Genomic DNA, 24,493 nt, shown 5'->3' on the forward strand with positions numbered 1-24,493 from the left:
AGAGTGGGGAACAGAAAAGGCAGATTGACTGAAATACACTACTGAGGGGAGCAGAGGGCGAGACAGGAAAGGTCTGCTGTGCCATGTAGGTCACCTCCTTGGCCAGGGATCGAACTCGTGCTGCAGTAGCTGCAGATTGCTTCATAGTGCTGATGTTTAATCCCTTGTGCCACCAGGGAGGCCCTACAATCATATTTTTTAAAGTACCATTCCATTTGACCAAATAAACAGCATTTTTAAGAATCACTAATATTTTCTTCAGTTTCTATAACAGATTATTCTCTACCTTTTTAGTTCTGTTTCCACAACACTAACATACATTTCTATGATAGAACTTACTACAATGTATTATACATTTTTTTTGCTTTTCCTGTTTATCTTGCCTGCAAAATAATTAACTCCTTAAGTGCAAAGACTATTTTCTTTATCTTGAAATCACCAATGTTTAACACAATGGGCGGCACATAATCGCTATGACAATGTTCACAAACTAAATAATTCTTAAAGCAATTTAAAAGGTATATAGTAGTATTCCATTTTAAATCATAAAATCTAAACTTAAGGACATTCCTGATTTCTAATAATTATAATCAGCACTAGTATGGAACCATTTCATATTTACAAAGTTTATCTAACAGCAGAGTAAAAGTATGAGATATTTTATCCTTAATGTCATTTTAAAAGTAAGGAAACCATAGAAGGCCATTTACTTGACTTATGCAAAATCTAAAGCAAATCAGTCTAAATCCGGGGAGGAATTAAAGTTTCCCCACACTTTTACTTTATAATTCTTAATCACAGAAGAGGTAAGAATAAACTACTACTTTATTAGAAGAAATCTGCAAATCACAAAGACGTAAGAAAATAAACAAGAAAAACAACTCTTAACCCCCTTAAAAGAATGATGTGAGAACAGAAGTTACCAAGCTGGAGACTTCTTTATTTCCTCTTTTCTATTATAGTCGTAACAATACTCAAAATAGTCATCCATACTTCTAAGTAGCTACTGATTTGTCTGCATATCAGAGGTTCTCAAATTTTGTGGTCTTAGGACTCCTTTACATGCTTAATTACTGAGGAGTCTATTTTTTTTTAAAAAGATTTATTTATTTATGCATATAAGAACTGGGGTGTAGGCCAGAGGTGCAGGAAGTGCAGAGACAGAGTGGGGAGCAGAACAGGCAGACTGACCGAAATACACTGCTGAGGGGAGCGGTGGGCAGGATAGGAGAGGTTTGCTGCGCCATGTGGGTCAGCTGCCAATAGCTTGATAACGCTGTCCTTAACCCCTGTGCTACCAGGGAGGCCCCAACATGTTATATTTTTATTAGTCTCTTTTTGTGTCTGATTTAATGGAAAATAGCTGGGTTTTCTTATCTGTTTCTGCATTCAATCTATTAAAGATATTGTTTTTGTTCAAGTATGTAGAGAAAATCCAGGCTCAAACAGTTATATAGCTGGAAAAAGAAGAGAGATTTTACTAATACTTTTAGATAATTGTGGATATTCCTTTTTGGTATACAAAACTCAGTAAGTAGTAGTTTCTTTAGGGTTTAGCTGCAATGGGAATCTAAAATTGATTCAATGAACATTTTGCACTTGGTCGCATTAAACCCCACTGGCATGATATCCCAAGAATATGAGATTGATTTATTATATGAAAATCAACCAATGCAATTAACCATATTAACAGACTAAAAAAGCAAACCCATGTTGAGTTCAATAGTTATAAAAAGCATTTGATATAATCCAACATTCATTCCTAAATAAAAAAACAAAAAACTGGGTCTCCCTAGTAGCGTAGGGGATAAGTCTCAGCACTATCAAGCTCTTGCCAGTCACTGAGGCACAAGTTCGATCCCTGACCAGGGAACTAACCCTCATGGCACAGCAGACCTCTCCTGTCTCACCAGCTGCTCCCTTCAGCAGTGTATTTCAGTAGATCCACCTGTTCTGCTCCCCAATCTGTCTCTGGTGAATCCTCTCACTCTCTGCACGTCTGGCTTATACCCCAGTTGTTGTATGCATTAAAAAAAAAAAAAAAAAAAAAAAACCTTAAAAAAAAAAAAAAGACCCTCAGAAAACTAGGAATTTAAGATAACATTCTCAGCCTGCTAAAAAGCATCTGGGAAAAACCTACATTTAACCGTGAGGCAGGGAAAAAGTGGCATAAAAAAATATAACTTACTATTAGCAATCAATTATCCACATAGAAAATCCTAAGGAATCTACAAAGTAATTACTAGAATAAAGTATTTAGTGAGGTTGCAAGATATAAGATCAACACTGAAAATATACTATATTTCTATGTATTGGCATAGAATTGAATACTGAAATGTAAAAATCATATAATTTACAATAGCATTTATAATTAGAGATCACTCCAATTAAAGATGTATAAGAGCTACACCATGGACTCTACAAAACACTGCTGAGAGAATTTAAAGACCTAACTAAGTATATATACCATATTCATGTATCAGAAGTATGAATACTGTTAAGATGTCAAGTTTATCTATAGATTCTACACAATCCCCTTAACTAAAACCCTATCAAGCTGTGGCTGGCTGCTACAGCATGAGTTCGATCCCCAGCAGTCCAGGGAGCCGGCCCAAGTAGCATAGCTGACCTCTCTCTCCTGTCTTACCTGCTGCTCCTCTCAACAGTGTATTTCAGTACATCTATCCGTTCTGCTCCCCACTCTCTCTGGTGAATCCTCTCACCGCCACCCCCCACTCACCCTGGCTTTCACCCCCGTTCTTGCATGCATAAACAATCTTAAAAACAAAACAAAATCCAACAGGCATTTTTGTAGAAATTGACAAGCTAATGCTAAAATCTAATGAAAATGTAAAGAACCTAGATGGACCAAAATAACTTTGATAAAGAGAGAATAAACTTGGTAGATTTAGACAAGAAAAGATTTCCAACATCATTAGTCATTAGGAAAATGTTCACTAAAACCACACTGACACATCACTAGCGACCTACTAGACTTGCTACAATGAGAAAGATGGGCAATGCCATGTTGGTAAGGAAGTAGAAAAATTGGAACTAATGCACAGTTGGTAAGAATGACATGACTATTTTGGAAAAAAAGTTAGGCAGTTGTTGGTTTTTGTTTTTTGTTTTTTTTTAAATCTATTTATACAAGAACTGGGGTACATACCAGAAATGTGGGAGGGTGAGAGAATTCACCAGAGACAGAGCAGGGAGGAAAACAGGCAGACAGACTGAAGACACTGCTGAGGGGAGCAGCAGACAAGACAGGAGAGGTCTGCCACGACATGTGGGAATCCCCCTGGTCGGTTGGGAACAAACCTGTGCTGCGGAGGCTGCGGGCAGCTTCACAGCATGGCACTCAACCCGCTGTGCCACTGTGGAGGCCCAGTTTGGCAGTTTTTTAAAAAGTTATATACTTACAAGACCCAGTATTACAGGTATTGCCAAGAGAAATGAAAGCCTATGTCCATACAAATGTTTATATATAGCTGATTCATGTCAGCTTTATTAGTAACAGTCAAAAGCTGGCTAATCACCCAAATGTTCACCATACAATTAATACCACTCAGTAACAAAAAGGAATTAACCAATATATACAATAACGCTGATAAACTTCAAAATAATTTTTTTGAGTCTCAAAGCCAGATGATAAAGAATATATACTATATGTTTCCATCTATATAAAATTCTAGAAATTGAAAACTAACCTAGAAAGAAAGAAAGCCAATGAAAGTGGTGGATGGGGGGGGAATCACAAGGGCCATAAGGAAATTTTGGGGTGCGAATACATCATTATCTTAACTATATTGATCATTTCAGAGATTTTGTCTAAACTTATCAAACTGTATACTTTGAACATTGTAGTTTATTACTATTAATTATACCTCAATAAAGTGGTTTATAGTATCTATTTAACTTGCAGTTTGAAGGATCTTCTACATTCATGATGATTCTGTATTATCATGCATTTGATCATATAGAAAATATTGGTTCAATGAATTATGCAGCTCTTCTAAATGTGGACATAATTCAGTAAGCAGTATCACAAAAACTACATTCACTAATATTATCAGCAATCTCCTCAGATAAGTCTTTAAGTATTGAGAAGCAAGCTCACCCACCCCCAAAGCTCCAGTGCCATTACACTATCACACTATCCCTTCTGTATGAAAATAGTTTGATATAACAGACTTACTAAAAGGAATTGGAGCCAAGTTTTCATGGACCACAGTTTGAGAACCTCCGTTCTATATCAAGACTTTTACAAACTATAAATAACGTAACTTTGTAATTATTCCTTTTTCAAAGTGTAAGTATTAGCCAGAGAAAAACCTTACTTTTGTGGGATCTTGTCATCCTATCAGATTTAGCAGATGCATCCTTGACTCGGTTATGATATTCTAAAAGGAACGTTCGCTCATGCTCAAAGAAATCATCTACATCCTATGGGATCAAAAGAAAGTATGAACTTTTTACATTTATTTGCTCTAGTCTAATTGTAATTTACTTTATTATTATAATGAAAGATCATCAGTAAAACAGCACAGCTATCCTCTAATAAGAAGTTATTACACTGATTTCACTAAGGTCAGACTTTAATAGGCATGCCTTTCTATCCATCAAGAAGTCTTCTATGGTTTGGTAGCTGAAGGCTCAGAGCACTCCATATGCTCTTATGTTGAACTCTAAAACATATTCTTACCTTAGGTTCTGCCTCTTCAACAAATACATTATGCGAAGGAGACTGATCAATTTTTCTTGGTCTACTACATAGTCTATAGGCCATTCCTGAAGCCTGCCAGGCCTTAGTCATTAGGGCTCTCTTTGACTGCTTTGGGGAATTTGGTGAAACTAGCTTTATGGGACCAACTGCCATATTAGCCAATGCCTACAATCTTTTTCTGGAGCAAAGGTAGATACACATTAAAAATAAAAATTACTAATAGTACTTTCTCCCCTTTAGAAGTTTCACCTGACATTTTTGAAACCTATATCAATAAAATGCAAGAAGCACATTAGTATTGACAAAATGTATTTAAAGTCTGTAGAGTTTTCTTAAATGTAAAAATGGGGAAAAAACTAACTTTCAGGTTGTAGTCATAATTAAGAAAATGTGCTGTCAACACTATAAATGTTCAAAAACAGTATTTTAGAGTTATTACTTTACCAATTATTATATATTAACATTACTGATTGTCATTATATATTATATATTATTATAAAAATAATAATCAAGACAGTTGTTTACACTTAATGTGGAGAACATCAAAATGGAGGTAAGCTGAGCCCTTAATAAAAAGCAGTCACAACACATAACTGACAAGTTATCAGTTGACTGTCTTCAAAAAATCAAATAAATAGCGCTTCACACATCAGTTTTGTTGTAGACATATCTCTAAAAGAAGGCAGTGATGACAAAGCAGCATTATTTCTTTCTTAGCTTTTGATCGATAATGTTTAACTTTTTTTAAATATATTTTTGAATGGTAAGAGTCTTCAGATAAATCAATTCCTATACCCTTCCTAGAACATCTTTAGGGAAATACTTAACTTCATATAAATGGAGGCAGTCCGTTTTACTGCCCCACTGTGCAGCTCTTTGAGGAATTCAGAGAGACCTTATATGCATAGGTAGGATATTCCGTCTTGCACAATGACCTCCCCCTATGCCTTCCCTATACCTGGTTGCCCAGGAGTCACCCTGTGACCACCCAAGAAGTACCCATACCAGTGACACAGCCTACCCTCTAGAGGATAAGCTTAGCGAAGAAAGTCACACAAGACCTGGAAGAAGGTTTGGGATTTCAGCAGGAAAGTATGGGATTCTAGATAACTGAAGCATGGTCTGGCTTGGAGGCAAAGGGTATGGGGTAAGTACCCTGCAGACCTCTCACCCCATGGCAAGAAGCCTGGTTTTCCAAGCCTAAGAATTCTACTGTACAAACTTCTCTTTTACTCCAATATAATCTGCACATCTGAAATCTCAATCTATCTTCCTTTTAAAAGAAGTAAAATCTCAAACCAATAATCAAATAAAATCTTACCTTTACTCCTGAAACAATTACACCATCGGCTGATTTAACCATATTTTTAAAGAAATCTTCAAGTTTTTCTTTTTTATTTTTCCCCCGTACACTCAACTGAAAGGTAAATTTAAGTTAGCTTTCTAAAAAAAAAAAAAAAAATTACAAATGGAGAACAGTGCCTCCATTATTTATTCTCTGACGACAAAATGACAAACTCAAATGATCTCATTTTTTAACCTGGCAATTTCATAATACTTATCAGTGACTTTCAGAAGAATTTTATCTAACTCTAAAAGATTCAGATTTAGCTGATCTACAATAAGATCTAGACATCTCAAATTTTACAATCATATGTGATAATTCTGTTACAAAGTAGCCCTCTTACCATACTGTCAAAAATCACTATATAATATAAAGGCAACTAAATGTTTATTCTGGAGTTCCCTGAAACATGAATTTATTAGAGACAATATACCATCAAATAATACTGTAATACCCTTGAAAATATAATCTGCAAATTCTTCACTCTGAACTTACCCAAGTGTCATCTCTTGTCCTGTTTTAGAGGTAACTTACAGTACAAGTAACACAAAAGAATGACTAAAAGGGGCATCCCTGGTGATACAGGGGTTGAAGTCTCAGCACTATCAAGCTATTGCCAACCACTGCTGCATGACTTTGATCCCCGGCCAGGGAGCTAACCCACAGGGCACAGCAGACCTCTCCTGTCTCCCCCGCTGTTCCCCTCAGCAGTGTATTTCATTATTCCCTGTTCTGCTCCCTATTCCCTATTCTGTCTCTGGTGAATCCTCTCACCCTCTGTACCTCTGCCCTACACCCCAGTTCTTCAATGCATAAATAAATATCTTAAAATAAACAATAAAAGACCTTTAAAAAATATTCTATCATGTGTTTTTTTTTTATTTTTAAAGACTTATTTAAAAATAAAAATAAATAACACTTTTCTAACTACACTTTGCCTTTTCCAATGACTCCCTTAAAAATAAACCTTGATCGGGCCTCCCCTGGTGGCACAGGCAGTTGAGCGCAGCGCTGTGAAGCTGTCCACAGCCTTTGCAGCGCTGGATCGATCCTGGCCGGCCAGCGAGGGTCCCATATGGGGCAGCAGACCTCTGCTGTCGTGCCCGCTGCTCCCCTCAGCAGGGTATTTCGTCAGTCTGCCTGTTTTGTTCCCCGCTCTGTCTCTGATGAATACTCTCCCCCTCCCGCGCACCTGGCCTGTAGCCCAGTTCTTGTATAAAATAAATAAATAAACCTTTGGTGGGGAAAAAAACGGGGGGGGGGAACCTTGATCACTGCTTGGACTATTCAATACTCACATCTTGATTATATTCCAAGAAGACATGGAAATTTAAGTCTTTTCTCAAAATAGGATGTGCTGCCACACGACACAGGAACACTTCATGCATTGCAACAGTCTTCTTGAATATTGCCAAATATTCACTAGAAACAATACACAAAATTAAAAAACTGCATCAACTAGAAAATTATGTGCAAAATTTTTTTCCACAAATACTCTGAATTATTCCAAATGCAAAATTAGATACATGTAAACAAAGGTTTTAGTTGAACTGTTAATGAAATATATAAAATCCAGCTCTCAAAGACTTCATGCTAGTTAATACATTTTATTATATTTAAATGTTAATATTTTTAGGTTTAATGAACCTTTCTTCCTGTGCAAATCGATGCTATTAAAGGTAACATCTATAGGGGTATTTGTTTTCATTTCCAGAGAAAGTATACTGCAAATTATTTGGTATAATCTTAAAGATTCTATTTTTATATAACCACTACTTTTAAACATCTTTATACAAAAAGAATCAAAACCCAAACCTCAATAAACATTATTTTCAACATTAATAATTATTTTCATCTAATGACCCAACCACACAAGAAACACGCCATGAAGAGACAATTTTGCCATTATATTTAAGAATTATGTTTAAAGTATTTAATTTCATCAGTGAATTATAGAGCTCATACAATAATAAATGTCAGTTTGGGCAGGGGAAACACTCAAGGAAAGGCCCAATATTCTTGCTTCAACTACGTGCAAGGAGGATAAGTTTTACATACCAGCAAACCAGCAGGACCAATGTTGGGAGAAGTTTGATCTCTGTGAGAGTAGTCATTCAGTGAAGACAAAAAAGAAGGATGCAGAGGATGGAGGTAGCAGTAGAATAAACCCAAGGTTCTCTGTTATCCAACCCCTAACCAGACCACAAAAGAATCATGATCAGGGCCACTGGAAAATCACAGATTCTTCAATACTAATGTGCTCTGCTAATTTCTGGTTTCAGTCTTAGAAACTGTAAACGTATACATGTATCAGCTATCAGACTACTGCTGTACCAGCATTGACAGAATTCTTAAGGTATCTGTCATCTTTCATGTAGACAAAGAAAATCTACTTGCTCATTTATCTTGTCAAGAGAGTTCAGCATTCTGAAAAGGAGTCTAGTAGCAGAGTGAATATATGCTTAAAAAATGAAACTAAGTGGAAAACAAAAAGAAATACATGAAGGGGAGAAATGACCAGAAAAAGAGTAATGGAGGTGATGATAACGCAAGGAAAATTCTTTCCTTGATAACTTTCAAAATACAGAGAATCAATATACAACAAATCTCAATTTCAAATGTTTAATAAAAGGGGAAAGATTCTGTATTTTCAGCAAATATACTAAAATTCAAATATAGTTTAAGGATTTATTCATTTCCAATATATATATATGAAACTATATTAAATAATCATTTAATGAAAAGCATTTAAAAGCTATTTTCTCTTTACTTTGTTCCTATTCTATTCCCTGCAGCCAGAGGCCATAGGCAGAGAAAAAGGGAGCGTGTAAATAATGCATACAACCTCTTCACACATTTCTTTTAAAAGAAAACAGAATATATGCAAAGAGTTGCTCATTACATACTTCTATGAGAAATAGAAGTTTTTGGTATTACACACATGTCAACAGAAGAGATCTAGGTTGGGAATGACTAAGGCCTTATAAATAAAAAACAATTTACATGTCACTTTAAAAAATCATTATTTTCCTTTTGGCTTTTTTGTTAAATAAACTTTCGAATCCTCCATTTTATATTTTAAGAATGTATAAAACATTAACTTAAAGAATTTTTCAATGTATATAATTATTCTATAATTTTCCTGTGGGCTCTGATCATGATCGTTAATACTGGTTGTGTGGCTTAAACCTGTCTCATCCAACAGTGTCACTACGGTGAAAATGATTATAAAGAGATGGGATATCAGAGAGCACAAAAAGGGCACTGAAACAAGCACAATTAATAAAAGAAAGAACAACTACAAAAAACACATACGCTTCCAGTTCCTGTTTCATCTTTGTGAATTCTTCCTTTGTCATGGACCCTTCTCCTTCTCCAAGCTTCTGTAGTTTTTCCCTTGAAGCATCAAAGTCAGGTCTTGGTGGTGCTGGTGGGATCTATAAGAGAGCCAAATCACTAATTTATAGATTTCAGTTCTTGTAGCTGTTGTACTACTGCTACTGTGAAAGACTAAAAACATCTTGAATTAACTAGGCTTCAGGAATATCCCAATTCAGGACAGAGAACTTGATTAGGTCTAGAAGTTAAGATCCTTTAGGTCCTCTACATCAACGAAAAAATATAGCAGAACACGATTTTCCAGTATTAAAACAGTAGTTCCCAAACTCTAAGAGAGAAATTCCTATGTGGCAACCCAGAGTCTTGGGTTAACGTGTAGGTGCATTAAACTCCAACCATATACTAAATGATTATGTATACCAAATAAGCACACCATTTTTCAAAAGTACATGTTAAGATTAAATATAAATGTATGTTTGTTTTAAGTGCATGAATTCATAGTAACTATTCTTTATGGTATTGTGTTTTTCTTTTTAAATCTGTGAATGCTAAAAAAATTTATCTTGGAAGGAAGTGTCTACAAGAAAGAATGGCTAAAAGGAAATGATGGAAGTAAAGAGAGCAAGTAAGAGAAAGAAAAGTTAAGTAAGGGTAAAAGTTAAAACATCAGGCATAGTTTAGTACACACTGATACTTATACAGACATGATGTTGAGCAATAAACATATAAAAATAAATAGGACATGATCTTGGTCTCTGAGGAACATTCAGCTTATGGTAGGAGAAAGTAGTAAGAAAGTGCTATTATATAAGAAGATTGGGAGGTGTGGGGGGGATGGAAACTGGATGGGAAGAAAAGGAGGAAATTCAGGGTTGATGAACACATTAAATGTTTGCAGGGTGGAAAGTGTTGTACCAGGCAAGGTCATGAAAGCTCTGCACCACTTCCACTCCTCCATACCTTGTCTTATGCATTTCTTACATATGGCTATTCCTGAACTGTATTCTTTATATAAACTGGTAATGGTAAAAAAAAAAAACAAAAACAAAAATGCACTGTCGCTGTCTATTGAACTCTGAGTTACAGAAAGAAAAAGAAGCAAATGAATGAGGTCAGGATGATTTCAGAAATCTTGAGTATGGTCAACTGCTAGTCACAACATCTGGTGCATACTTAGGATTGGATAACCTCTTATGAAGTCTTCCAACCCTAAATACCTGTCTACTTAAGAATTTAAAACCAGTATGGCTTGTAATGTGTCCTTTATTAATCCCTAGGACAAGCCATCCATTTCAATTCTAATGAACAGAAAAATTTAAGTTTAAAGGAGGAAGCATATAATATACCCCCATACTCCCAAACAACTCAAGACAAAAGGTGGCAGCAATTTTGTTTTTTAATTGGCAATTGAAAAAATTGTATCAGTTCATTAAATATGCTAAACAACATTTCAACACATAATAAAATATCTAAAAAGCTCCCAGAAAACAGGATTAAAATGGAACCTCAACACTTACGATATAACCTGCATAGTCTTCATTTTCAACAAAGGAATCGTGCAGCCAGATAAATTCCTCATGTTGTCGAACAACAGAAAACTCATTTTGTTTAAAATTTGGCAATGAACTCTGCAAAGATAGAGATTTTCTAGAATAAAAATCAAATTACACTTGAAAGTTTTTAATAAATATTTTATAAAATATATGAAAGATTTTCAGTTTTTAAACTTCACTATGAAAATCCTGATATATTTAAAAATTATCCTGGGAACCTGGAGAAAATAAATTAACAGCCTCTTCCTATATTGTACTGCTACTGTTAATTAGATGTTTTCCTTTTAATATGTATCAAACTCAACTATTCAAACAAAGGAAAATAGACCTGCAATCTGAAAATGTGCATGAGAACTGAAATCTGAAAATAGGACACTCTTTAAGTAGTAAATGATTAATTGAAAGAACACAACAAAATTAAAATAACAAGCATGGTAAGAGATATTTTTAAAAGTCTTGAGAAAATTAAATCTGCATTATGTCTAGGTTTTGTCATTAAATTTTAAATGTTAATTTTAAAAAGCATAAAAAGTACATTTCTTTAAAACTTTTTTGTTCAAACAGCAACGAATTATTACACTATAGTAGTTTCTAAGTTCAAAACCAAAGTTCCAGTAAACATACTACATAAGTAACATTAGCATAATAAATAACTAAAATAATACAAGTACAGAATCATTTACCTTTGTGTGAACAGTGAATTTTACTTTATCTCTCTCACTAAGAGCATCAGAAATGTCCACCTGTAGAGCAGCATCACTTTGAAGATCTACATTAATTGCTTTAAGCTAGAAAAAGAAAATAATGCCTTAACAAAATTTGTGTGCTTTTTATATAATTTCATTCTTCAATGTCTTTCATTCAGACAACACAAAAAACAAAACTAAATCTTAAATCTAAAAAAAGTACTCAAGTTTATTTAACTTACGTATCTTGGGGCAAGTGCTTTGCTATGTATGTTATTATCTCAACCAATTTTACTATACATTATTCAATTATATACTTTGCTTTATATGAGTTAACGTGCTAACCATGATCCATTGCAGTCTTACCTAAAAAATTAAACCAAGGGCCTCCCTGGTGGTGCAAGGATAACAGATCCTGTGATCAGAAGATGAGTTTTTTAATTTTGTGTGAAGTTTCTCATCAAATGGGATTAACTTTATTAATAATGGAAAAAAGTAACATTCTATTTCATTTTGTACTACTGGTTATAGAATGAGTAGATATGTTTTTAAAAAAGTAAATAACATTGCATAAATTCCAACTTCAGATTCACAGAAGAAATTAAAGAGTTTAAACTGGGTGCTACTATCTATGATGGGTTTTATTTAAAAATATTTATTTACTTATACAAGAACTGGGGTACAGGCCAGAGGCACGGGAGGGTGAGAGAATTCACTAGAGATGGTGGGGGGCGGGGTGGGGGGGGCAGAACACGCAGACAGACTGGAAACACTGCTGAGGGGAGTAGCAGGCGAGACAGGAGAGGTCTGCTGCGCCATGTAGGTATCTCCTTGGCCAGCCAGGAATCGAACCCGCACTGCAAAGGCTGCGGACAGCTTCACAGTGCTGCACTCAACCAGCTGTGCCACCTGGGAGGCCCTATAATGGGTTTTAACGACAATTTTATTGTTAACTTGAATAAGCTTATGTTATTTTCAACTAATCAAATTTTCTACACTTTATACTATAAACTTACATAGTTTTAAACATGTAAAATGTCTAAAAATTCATTATTGTACTCAATTCTACATGTACTCCATTGTCTGATAAAAAGAAATGAAATTATAACAAGTTTTCTTTTTCATTTTTCAAATAACTTTATGCCTCTAATACTGTAAACAACAGTCTATTTCATTCTTTGATTTTCTTGTTTCTATTTAGCTTATCAAGTTTGTCCATACCTCTTCTAGTCCCTTACTTTAATTCTAGTTTAAAACATGTTTCCTTTTTTCTCTTTACTTACATTCAAATCCCTGGAACTACGGATATTACTCTACCTGGCAAAAAAAGATTTTGCAGGTGTCATTAAAGTCGTTAAAATGGGGAGATTATCCTGGATTATCCACGTGACCCTTGAATGCAATTACATGTACCCTCAGAAGAGGAAGCAGAAGGAGATTTAACACAAAGGAGAGAGATGGCAAAGGCACTACAAAAGCATAGATTAGAGTTATAGAGGCACAAATCAAGCACTTTGGGCAGTCACCAGAAGCTGGAAGAGATAAATAACTGTCGTCGCTAGAACCTCAGAGGGAGTGTGGCCCTGCCCACACCTTGACTTCATTTTAGTGATACTGATTTTGGACTTCTGGCCTACGGAACTACGAGAGAATAAATATTTGTTGTATTAAACCACAAAGTTTGTGGTAATTTGTTATAGCAGCAAAGGAGACTAATAAATTTATCATACTTTTCGGGAATAATCTTAGCATTTCTCCGATTTTTGTTTTCATTGCCTAGTTTAGCATTTCCCAAATATAAGACTCACCCTGCTTGCTTGTTAAAAATACAGAATCGTAGGCCAGACCACAGACCTATCCAAAACAGATTCCTCAGGGAAATAGTCTTAAAAATTGTAGTATGGGGGCCTCCCTGATGGCACAAGGGGTTGTCACAGCACAGCTATCCACAGCCACTGCAGCACAAGTTCGATCCCCAGCCAGGGAGATAACCTACATGGTGCAGTAGACCTCTCCTGTCTCACCTGCTGCTCCCCTCAGCAGTGTGTTTCAGTGGATTCGCCTGTTCTGCTCCCCACTCTGTCTCTGGTGAATCCTCTCACACCTGTACCTCTGGCCTGTACCCCAGTTCTTTTATGCATAAATAAATTTTTAAAAAAAAAAATCCTATAATTTATATTTACCACTTTGGGTCTTAGATTGCATTTTTTAAAGTATAGTTTACATAAAATGATATCCATATTTTAAGTATATAATTTGAAGCATTTTAACAAACATACAGGAAACACTCATGTAATCAGCACCATAATGATGATATGGAACATTTCCATCATCCCTACAGGTTCCCTCATTCCTTTTAACAACTTTACTTTTAGGTCTCTACTTCCTTATTTTCTGACTCGTCTGTAAATTTTCTCCTGTATGCTTATGAAAGCATATGATCCACTCACAGATTGCCGTAACAACTTTTCTTTTTTGCCTTAACAGCTTTAATGAAACCTATCATTTGTCCTTTTCATTCCTTTAATAACTGAGCTCTAGAATTGATCTCAGAAAAATGTGCATGAATCACAAATACGGTCACAACAGAATTCTGACAGTGAAATTCTGAATTTTTTAATTTATATTTCATAGTAAGTTGAAAATACCAGCTAAAGTGTTCATATTGATATTGCACTTCACTACAGTCAGTTCCTATATACAATTTAAATCTCAAGAGGCTTCCCTGGTAGCGCAAGGGTTAAGACGCAACCTATGAAGCTATCTGCAGCCACTGCAGCATTGAGTTCGATTCCTGACCAGCCAGGGAGCAACCCACATGGCCCAGCAGACCTCTCCTAACTTGCCCCACTGCTCCCCTCAGCAGTGTACTTCGGTCAGTCTGCCTGTTCTGTTCCCCACTCTGTCTCTGGTGAATCCTCTCACCCCTCCACACCTCTGGCCTGTACCCCAGCTCTTGTATGCATAAATAAATAAATCTTTACAAAAAAACTCAAATAGTTCTTTCCCATTTCCTAAGTCTATGGAGAAAAGCAGAAATAAAGGATTTTTTATTGGATACACTGTTTTTTTAAGTTCTGTTTTTAACAACTAAGATGTATAAGAAAGTTAGCCAATACAATATTATCATCCCTGACATAACACAAAAATTTCACTGAAAGCTAATGTACTATTCTAGTTCATCAATTCTAGATGCATATTTTTCGTTCTCATATATCTGAAACAGGGATGTCTTTCAACTAATGACAATGTTCAACAGGCAAAGTTCAACAGGCAATTATTTTTTGTATTACTTCAACTGCACCTTACATTTGATAAAATACCGTATTATAAATTTAGTGTACATAAGAACATAAGATGTACACAGACTCTCCAGATATATTTTCTTTTTTATTTAGAGAAAATCCCACAATTTCATAGTGTTTTTATGAAGGGAGACAGTCAGAGCAAACAATTTATAACTGATGTTTAATTTCTACAACCAGGGGCCTCCCTGGTGGCACAAGGGGTTAAGCTTCAGCACTATGATGCTATCTCAACCACCACAGCACAAGTTCAATCCCCGGCCAGGGAGGTGACCCACATGGCACAGTAGGCCTCTCCTGACTCACCCGCTGCTCCCCTCAGCAGCGTATTTCAGTCAATCTGCCTATTCTGTTTCCCACTCTGTCTCTGGTGAATCCTTTCACCCCTCCCCACCTCTGGCCTGTATGCCAGCTCTTGTATGCATAAATAAATAAATCTTTAAAAAAAAATTTCTACAACCAGTGAGGTCAGTTTGAGGAAATTCCAGTTACAATACATTTATCTTGATCTGGATCAATACATGTATTTTCTTTCATCAGAGACAAGTTAAACATTTGTGTCATGATCAAGAAAATGACTAGGACAGAAAAAGCAAAACAAACACACTATCACCAGAAAAATAAAGACACTGTCTTATTGCTGATGGATTAATTCTCCACATATAATTACTTAATGAAGAAATTCACTACTAGTTTATTACAGTTTTCTTTTCCTGCTTTAGAACATTCCTAAAAAAATCAGTTGCTTATCTTTTGCGAGAAAAGTAAATGTATACAGATGGATGGATGGAGGAAGGAAAATAACTGAATGTTCCAAGTCTCCCAAATGGCATCTTACGCCTGCCTTTGCTACTCTTCAATCTATTCCCACAGATCCAACAGAATAATCCCCATTAAATTAGAAATCATTCCTCTGCTCAAAACCTAATGGCTGCTCACTTAGAGAAAAGCAAAAGTTCTTACAGTGGTTCACCACACCCTAAAAATCTGCAGCTAGTACCATCTGACTAATGTGGTTCACTGAAGTCCTGCCATATGGCCTCCTTGTTCCTTGAACACACTAGCATACACCACTTTAGAAGTCTTTACTCTTATTGATCCCCAGGTATCTGTCTGCATGGCTCACTCCTTTATTCCTTTAAATCTATATAGAAATGCCACTATCTCAGAAAGGTCTTTCCTGATCACCCTATCTAAAAATGTAGTTCAACCACCCTTACCCTCAAATAACCCCTATCCCTCTCTTATTTTTTATAGCACTTATTATACACACACACACATACACACACACACACATATATATATACATAAAAATGGTTTTTTTTTTTAAGATTTATTTATGCATACAAGAACTGGGGTTTAGGCCAGAGGTGCGGGTGTGTGTGTGTGTGTGTGTGTTCACCAGAGAGAGTGAGGAACAGAACAGGCAAATCTACTGAAACACCCTGCTGAGGGAAGCAGGGGGAGAGGCAGGAGAGGTCTGCTGCGCCATGTGGGTTGCTCCTGGGCAGGCTGGGGATCGAACTCATGCTGCAGTGGCTGGCGGTAACTTGATAGCACTGTCTTTAACCCCTGTGCCACCAGAGAAACACAAACTATATATTTTTTAATGATTAATGATCCTCCCCAATTAGAATGTCAGTTCTATGAGGACATACACTTTTGTTTGTTTGTTGTTATAGTCCCACCGATGATCCTCAACAAATATTGATTGGAGAGAAGAATGGGGGTAATCATAAGTGGGCTAAAAAACTGTTTTCAGGTATTTATAGTAGAATCAATGAAAAAAAACTCCACGAGACAGATAAGCAAATTCCATTAAGATCCTAAATTTGAGCTCTCCTGCCCACCTGTGAATATGCAGGCGCCTTTCTCCTTTTCCTAATAAACCTATCCTTTTTAAAATATACAAAAAAAAAAAAAAATCCTAAATTCAAGCCAAATTTTACTCTTATTTCACTCAGCCCAGTTATGATTTTGGAACCCTATAACACATCATTTCCATTATTACTGTATGTCCTGTGTACCCAGTTACATTAATGGTTGATTATACATTCATTTTTTGGAAACTGACAATGCAATCAAATTTCCTTTCATGTATCATACCAGAAACAACGAATCATTACTAGGGTAGTAATATCACTTCAATGCCTTTTCTTTCTTTCTTTTTTTTTTTTTTAAAGATTTATTTTTATTTATTTATACAAGCACTGGGTGCAGTCAGAAGCACGGGAGGGTGAGAGAATTCACCAGAGCCAGAGCAGGGAGCAGAGCAGGCAGACTGAAGTACACTGCTGAGGGGAGCAGCGGGCAGCAGGAGAGGTCTGCACGCCATGTGGGACCCTCCTCCGGTGGCCTTTGGCCAGGGAGCAGCCAGGGATGGAACCGGCGCTGCAGAGGCTGCAGGCAGCTTCACAACCCAGTGCTCAACCGCTGCGGCACCAGGGAGGCCCTTAATGCCTTTTCTTGATGGTCTTATCTATTCCCAATGCTGTTTGCCATACCTGGCTTCCAAATTCCCATCCTTATCATCAATTCAACCATCACCATTCTCTGCTTTTTAAGCAGGTCAGTGTGGCTAGAGAAAAGTCACAACTATTTATAACAGTCCACTAGAAACTGTCCCCAAACAGCATCAGGCTCTTAAAACCACTCAACAGTCCTGAGCCGATCTGCTCAGCAACCCTCTGATCCCATCCAGAAACTATTTTCAACTTTTACCTCAAACCTCTATCACATTTCCACTCCCCAGTCTCAACAAGCAACTTTGTCTTCCACATGCCAGAGAAATATACACTAGCAGCTGTTTTTCCTTAAGAGCTATCAATAAATCTTCCTACAAATAAAACTTTAGCTTTACCATTTTCTCCATATTCTCATCAGAGTGGCATCTTGTGGAGAGCTCAGCTGTTCTTCTGAGCATTTGATCTTTCTGTCCTCACACAGTTTTTTTTTTTAAAGATTTATTTATTTAGGCATATGAGAATTGGGGTACAAGCCAGAAGTGCGGGGGGTGAGAAGATTCACCAGAGTCAGAGTGGGTAACAGAACAGGGAGATTGACTGAAATACACTGCTGAGGGGAGCAGCAGGCAAAACCGGAGAGGTCTGCTGTGCCATGTGGGTCGCTCCCTGACCAACCAGTGCTGGTGTTGCAGAGGCTGCAGAGGCTGCAGACAGCTTCACAGTGCTGTATTTAACCCCTTGTGCCACCAGGGAGGCCCTCATATACTGCTCTTCTAGTCAAGTTAGCCTTGGTCTCACAAAACCTTCACATATCAAGTACCTAATTTCCAAATACAACACTTTTCAGTATTCTTGGCTTTTCTGCAGTATTTTGCCTTGGTGATCATTCCAATCATTTACTCCTTAAAACTCTCAAAACTTCTGGAGATTTTATTATTCTCCTCCAATCCCTCTCAGGCCCATCATTCATTGATTTCTTCTCCTTGGCCCTTAAATACTGGGTCCCCACCCCCCCACCCCCCAGTCTTGGCAACACAGCTACTTGACTAATAACGCCTAAATGTATTACCTTCAACTCCAACCTCTTATTCTAAGCTCCCAATTAGAATTTCAAGTTACTAACTAGAATTATCTACTGGGATGTATTCACTTATTCAATTCAATGCCCTCAGTGTGCCAATGACAGTCCTAGGTGCTAGGAAAAGAGCTGTGAAAAGACTTAATACTCACTCTTACAGATCTTACAATCTCTTTTGGCATTAGAGGGATTAGAGGCCTCAAAAGCACTTCAAATCCAATATATCTAAACCAAACTTATCATCTACCTTCCAACTTTGTCTCTCCTGTATAATTGTTCCTTTTCTCCTCCTTTGCCCTGTCCATGTACCTCTTCAACCATTCAACCACTATGCCCTCTCAAGTCTATCTCCTAAACAATCTGCACTCCCATCAGAATAATCTACAATGCTATTTTACCTTTGGGGCAGGCATAAGTCTTTTCCAGCTTAAAATCCCTCAAGACTTCCCACTGCTTGAAGTTTTTTATCATTACATGACTTACACTCTATCTGTTCTATCTATATCTACCTTTGCAACCCTGGCTTCCTGTAAAAACAAACGCTTCAGGTGAATTTACCTACACAAGCTCCCCTCTCTGCTAGCAAGTCTTCCTCTTCCCTGAGAGCCTACAAAATTCCTGATCAACATTTAAAGTTTATCTGATTTATTTATTTATACATACAAGCACTGGATACAGTCAGAAGCGCGGGAGGGTGAGAGAATTCACCAGAGCCAGAGCGGGGAGAAGAGCAGGCAGATGGACCGAGGTACACTGCTGAGGGGAGCAGCGGGCAGCAGGAGAGGTCTGCGCGCCATGTGGGACCCTCCTCCGGTGGCCGGGGAGCAGCGGGGGATCGAACCGGTGCTGCAGAGGCTGCAGGCAGCTTCACAACCCAGCGCTCAACCATTGCGCCACCGGGAGGCCCAAGCTTATCTGATTTAGAGGACAGCATAGATTAGAGAGTAGGACCAAGAGCTAGACTAGCCCAGTTTGAATCTAGCTTGTACCAGCTATATGACCTTGGGCAGGGTATTAAATCTCCGTGAACCTATTCTCCTTGTAAGTAGGAATAACCGTAACAGCTATTTCCAGGGATCTGAGAATTGATTTGATATATGTAAAGTTCCTGGCATGCAGTAAATGCTACGTCAGTGTGTAGCTATTGTCGACATTATTCCGCTTTCTCCCAAATTAAACACATTATCTCCTTAGTCATCTCATGGCACTTTATTATAAATCCCTCACTATATTGTGAGGGTATCAGGGGAGGAACTTATTCTTCCGTCAATATTTATTTTATCCTCTGCCAACGCAATCTATGCTATATTTTTATCTTAAATAACTATCAGTAAATGCTGAGTAAGTTCAAGTGAAAATGCAAATATCTGGGCAAGTCTTGAAAGATGAAGTCAAATTTCTTTGGGGGAAAAAATGAGAAAAAAAAGCACTCCAGAAAAAGCATAATGTAGTCATTAAAGTGCAAAGATGTTTGGACAATGACAAGTAAATTATAACAGGCCTCCCTGGTGGTGCCAGGAGTTAAGTCTCAGTACTATGAAGCTATCACCAGCCACTGGAACATGAGTTCGATTCCGGGCCAGGGAGCTGACCCACATGGTGCAGCAGATGTCTCCTTTCTTGCTCACTGCTCCCCTCAGCAGTGTATTTCAGTCAACTCACCTGTTCTGCTCCCCACTCTGTCTCTAGTGAATCCTCTCGCCCCTTCTCACCCACACCTCTGGCTTATACCCCAGCTCTTGTATGCATAAATAAATAAATAAATCTTTAAAAAAAAAAGAAAGAAAACTATCAATAAAGTATGCTGAGAAGCGGGCATATTTGGAAGTAAAGTCAGCCTGAAAGAGTTATGAAAGGTGTTAGATGTTGCCTTGGACCTTACTGTGAAAGTTACAAGGTGCAAGTACGTCTCTGTCGAATGGCAATATATGATTTAACCATTTTAGGTGAGTAACCAGACGTAACGTGAAGTTTGGATTTTATAGTATAAAGACTAGAGATAGAGATCAGTGACTAGTATTGCCACAATCCAGGCAAGAGATAGCAAATAAAAGATGGTATAAACATTTCTGAGGTGAAATTAACCAACCCAGTGACTGTTCAGATATGGCAATGAAGGATATGATTCAGAAGTTTCTTGGCAGCATGACTGGAAAATGATGACATTAATGAAGATAAGGAACACAGAGGACTAGAAATCCAAGGGAGGTGTAGTTACTCCACCTGAAGTAATTTTGAAAATAAACATATTATTTAAAATTCAAATCAAATGCTAAAGAGAATTATGTCATTATGCAGCTACCCACTGCTCTTTTATAACAAGCACATCAGAACTGTGCAGTTCAAAGGGTTCATTTGTTTACTAAATAATATGTTACTGTCCTTAATGTGAGGGAAAAGTACCCTATGATGCAGAGATGTGGCCTAAGAGATCAAAATATGGCCAATAATTTTCAGTACTGTGTATTCTTTTTATTTTATTACTTTTTATTGAGGTAACCTTGGTTTGCAACAGTGTATATAATTTAGGGATATAGGTTACACCTTTTCAGATGAATGTTACCACATCATATCACACCTACCACAAAAGCACTCAAAATCTTCCATCATAGTCCACTGGGCCCCTTCCCTTCAACCTCCCCACCTCTGCTAGTTTTAATTCTATAGTCAGATTTCTAGGATTTGTTTTGGATCAGTTTCATCTGGTTTTGTTTTGTTTTGTTTCTTTATAATCCAAATGAGTGAAATAATGTAGTATTTCTTCCTAATACTGTGTATTTAAGAATAGTCTGCTTTTTAGGTTTCTTACAAAACAGTATTTTCTTAAGGTTGCAAGATTCTCTTCTGTTCCAAATATAGTGGCGAAAATTTAAAGCTGTTTAAAAATTTATTTTCAAACACTGACTTTAATTTTGCTCACTTCATGCTTTGTATGAAACGCCTGTATCATTATTTTTGCATCTAATTTTCCATTTGCAATTCATATCAAATATGCACTGTATGTTTTTTCCTCTACCTTTTCTTAAAAGGTTCAACAAGATAATCTAAAATAATCAAACTAAACTCTTTCTTAAAAGGCTGAAAAAGATAATCTAAACTAAAAGTGCAACACCTAAAAATTCTAATTTCAGCAATCTATTTCTATCAGGACAAACACAATATAAGGAAATTTAAACACATCAGATGTTTCTGTTCCTTAAATGAGGAAATAGGATAACTTTGTGTAGTCATACTCAAATTTATCAGTGTACAATAGACTCTTCGAGGGTACTTTTTTAAAAGTTATCTGTCCTCCCATCTCAAGAGATACTGATTAACTAGGGTGTAGACCCAGAAACGTTTGTTTTTCAAAAGTCCCAGGTGCTTCTGATGAAAGTATTTCAAGGCCACTTTAAGAAATATGTGGTCCTGGGCCTTCCCCGGTGGCATAGCGGGTTGAACACTGCACTGTGAAGCTGTCCGCAGCCTCTGCAGTGTGGGTTCGATTCTGGCCAGCCAGGGAGAAACCCATGTGGTGTGGCAGACCTCTCCTGCCTTGCCCGCTGCTCCCCTCAGCAGTGGCTTTGGTCTGTCTGCCTGTTCTGTTCCCTGCTCAATCTGGTGAATTCTCTCACCCCTCCCACGTCTCTGACCTGTACCCCCGTTCTTGTATAAATAAATAAATCTTAAAAAAAAAAAAAAAAGGAAATATGCGGTCCTGATGTCAAAAAATGGTTTCAAGTCCACTTCTCCCACTCACTGATTGTCTTATCTAAGCCTACTTAGTTTCTGAATTTCAGATTTCTCATCCATAAAGAGGGCTACTAAATACTAAAGGCTTCACAAGGATGATGTGGGTTAGTGAAGTAAGTCTGATACAGTGCTCAACAGAATACCCAGCTATAATTATTATGATGATTCACTCAGTTCCACAGGAGAAAAACAAGAACTGGACATGTGTGTGTATTCATCATGACATTCTGACTGCTTTCACAGTAATGATTTTTTTCCATTTTCGTAATAAAATTTTCGTCTAGGAGATTCTACAAGAACCTCCTGGTCAGCCATGCTCATTTTCTTCTTCTCATTTTAATTTTGTAATATATAAGACTTTTTTGATGTACTACTTAAAAGCTTCCAGTTCCAAACCAAACTTACTAAAGTAAAGGCATGATGCCATGAACACAATATTCACCAGAAAATACTGTACTTTCCACATGAACATACTTAATAATTTCACTAAACATTAGTTAAATTTTACAACAGAGCAAACTGTGTTTTCTTTTCCTGATAAGCAGAAAAAAAAAAAGACACAAAGTTGTCATCTAAAGAAAGATTACATGCTTTGTATTTTAAAAAAACAATTTCTTGTGCTATAATCAATTTCTCTCAGATCATTAAGGAAGTCTACTGGTTGCCCCTATGTTAATATCCAAAATATAACTTGTAAGTGGTCATCCAACTCCACAATCTTCTCAGAAGATACACGTACATTTACACAGTTTTAAAATTCATTAGAAACTAAAAATTTTAGACACAATCAGAAATACTATATGACGCTTTTGCACCAACTAGAAATCCTAAATGATGCTTTCGTGTAAACTGAGAAATTATAACCTCATTTACAAAAGAAAAGTATGCAGCACCCTCCGCATCTTTCTTACCATTTGAAAGCTTTATACAGGTCATCAGTTACTACTACCTCATCTGATTAAAAAACAGTAATATTCTATAAGAATATTTTATCACCTGCCAAAAATCAACTAACAGATATGTTTCTCACATTACCTAACATATAAAAGCAAAATGGAAAACTAAAGCGCAGGTTCGTTATGTGAAGGAGACTTGCTGAGATGCAATAACCATATAGCAACATCTTTCAAGTGCACTTGTACAAAGCAAACGGGGCGAGAGTAGAAGGGAGGACTCGAGCCCTGAAGGTCCTTTCCGAAGGGAATGCACTTCGCCTCAAGACACCACTAAGAGAACTCTCTAAGAGGATTTGTAAAGGTCTGCGGGCTACCAGCGCTTTTCAAATCTGGTAGGATACTGGAGAAGCATTTAAGATTCAGCAACTGTAAAATTCCTTGTAAAAAGAATATTACAAGCCTATACTATATTTATTTTAGAGAGAAAAGGGTGGGCAGGAGCGAGTCCGAGAAGTCCACCAGGGGAGAAAATTAGGGGTGTCGCCAGAAAGGTCTGAGAAGGGGTTTTATAGCTCCCAAAGTAGTGGGGTTGGGGGTGCCCAGCTCCCGTCTCCATCTCCACTTCCCCACCTGTACCCCGATCCCGGAGGGGGAGGAAGCCCAGCGGAGATGGAGCTGGGGATGAGAAGCCGCCGCGGGTCTCCGGGAAATCAGAACAGAGCGGCCCCGAGGGAGGAAGGGCTGCAAGAGGGCGGGGCGCGGGGCAGCGAGGAAACCGAAAGAAAGCCGGCTGGGAGCGGTGCCTCAAGGCCGGGGACCCCTCCCAGTAACACGACGGGGGGCTGAGGCGGAGGGAGGGTGGGTTCCGCGAGCGAGAAGCCAGAACTTACTCCGCGGTCCTCCTCCGAGAGGAAGTCGGGGCCGTCGTCCAGGCCTTCCTGTGGGGTCGGCGAGGACCAGCACGCCAGGGAAGAGGGGAGGGGAGGGGAGACACAAAGGGAGTCATTAGTGTCAGGCCAGCGCGGCCCCCGCACCCGCCCCGCGCCCGCCGCCCCCACCGCGCGCCCGGGGCTCGGCGCCGCTGAGAACACCCACCATCATGGCTGCTCCGAGGCGAGGGACGGCGCAGGCGCGCACTGCGTCGCGGGCCGGAGGGGGTGGGTGGCAGCGAGAGTGGGCGGGGCCTCGGCTCAGCCCCGCCCCGCCCCGTCGCGGCGTAGGGGGCCTGGGTCCGCGAGAGACGGACGACCGCGCACGCTAAGGTCAAGGTCGAAGCACCCAGGTTAGAGAGGGCTGGTAGGCCCAGACCCGCGTGGCCGGGGGCAGCTGGCGACTGACCCGCTTTGACCCGAGGAAGGCGGAGGGCCT

At 38.1% G+C, this 24,493-nt stretch overlaps 1 protein-coding gene across 1 annotated transcript in view; it reads right to left on the reverse strand.

The window, feature by feature from the left end:
• Positions 1-24,131, reverse strand: part of SNX6 (sorting nexin 6) — a gene marked incomplete at both ends in the record, with an annotated part of 43,318 nt that extends 19,187 nt beyond the window's left edge. Inside the window, 8 exon segments of the mRNA XM_084240908.1 lie at positions 4,341-4,446; positions 6,048-6,143; positions 7,370-7,493; positions 9,387-9,508; positions 10,928-11,038; positions 11,647-11,751; positions 24,016-24,092; positions 24,095-24,131. Of these exon segments, the coding sequence (XP_084097034.1) occupies positions 4,341-4,446; positions 6,048-6,143; positions 7,370-7,493; positions 9,387-9,508; positions 10,928-11,038; positions 11,647-11,751; positions 24,016-24,092; positions 24,095-24,131 (778 nt within the window).
• Between the last annotated feature and the right edge of the window lie 362 nt (positions 24,132-24,493).

Source organism: Talpa europaea (genome assembly GCF_964194135.1).
Source record: "Talpa europaea genome assembly, chromosome: 8".
In the NCBI taxonomy this organism is placed as follows: domain Eukaryota; kingdom Metazoa; phylum Chordata; class Mammalia; order Eulipotyphla; family Talpidae; genus Talpa; species Talpa europaea.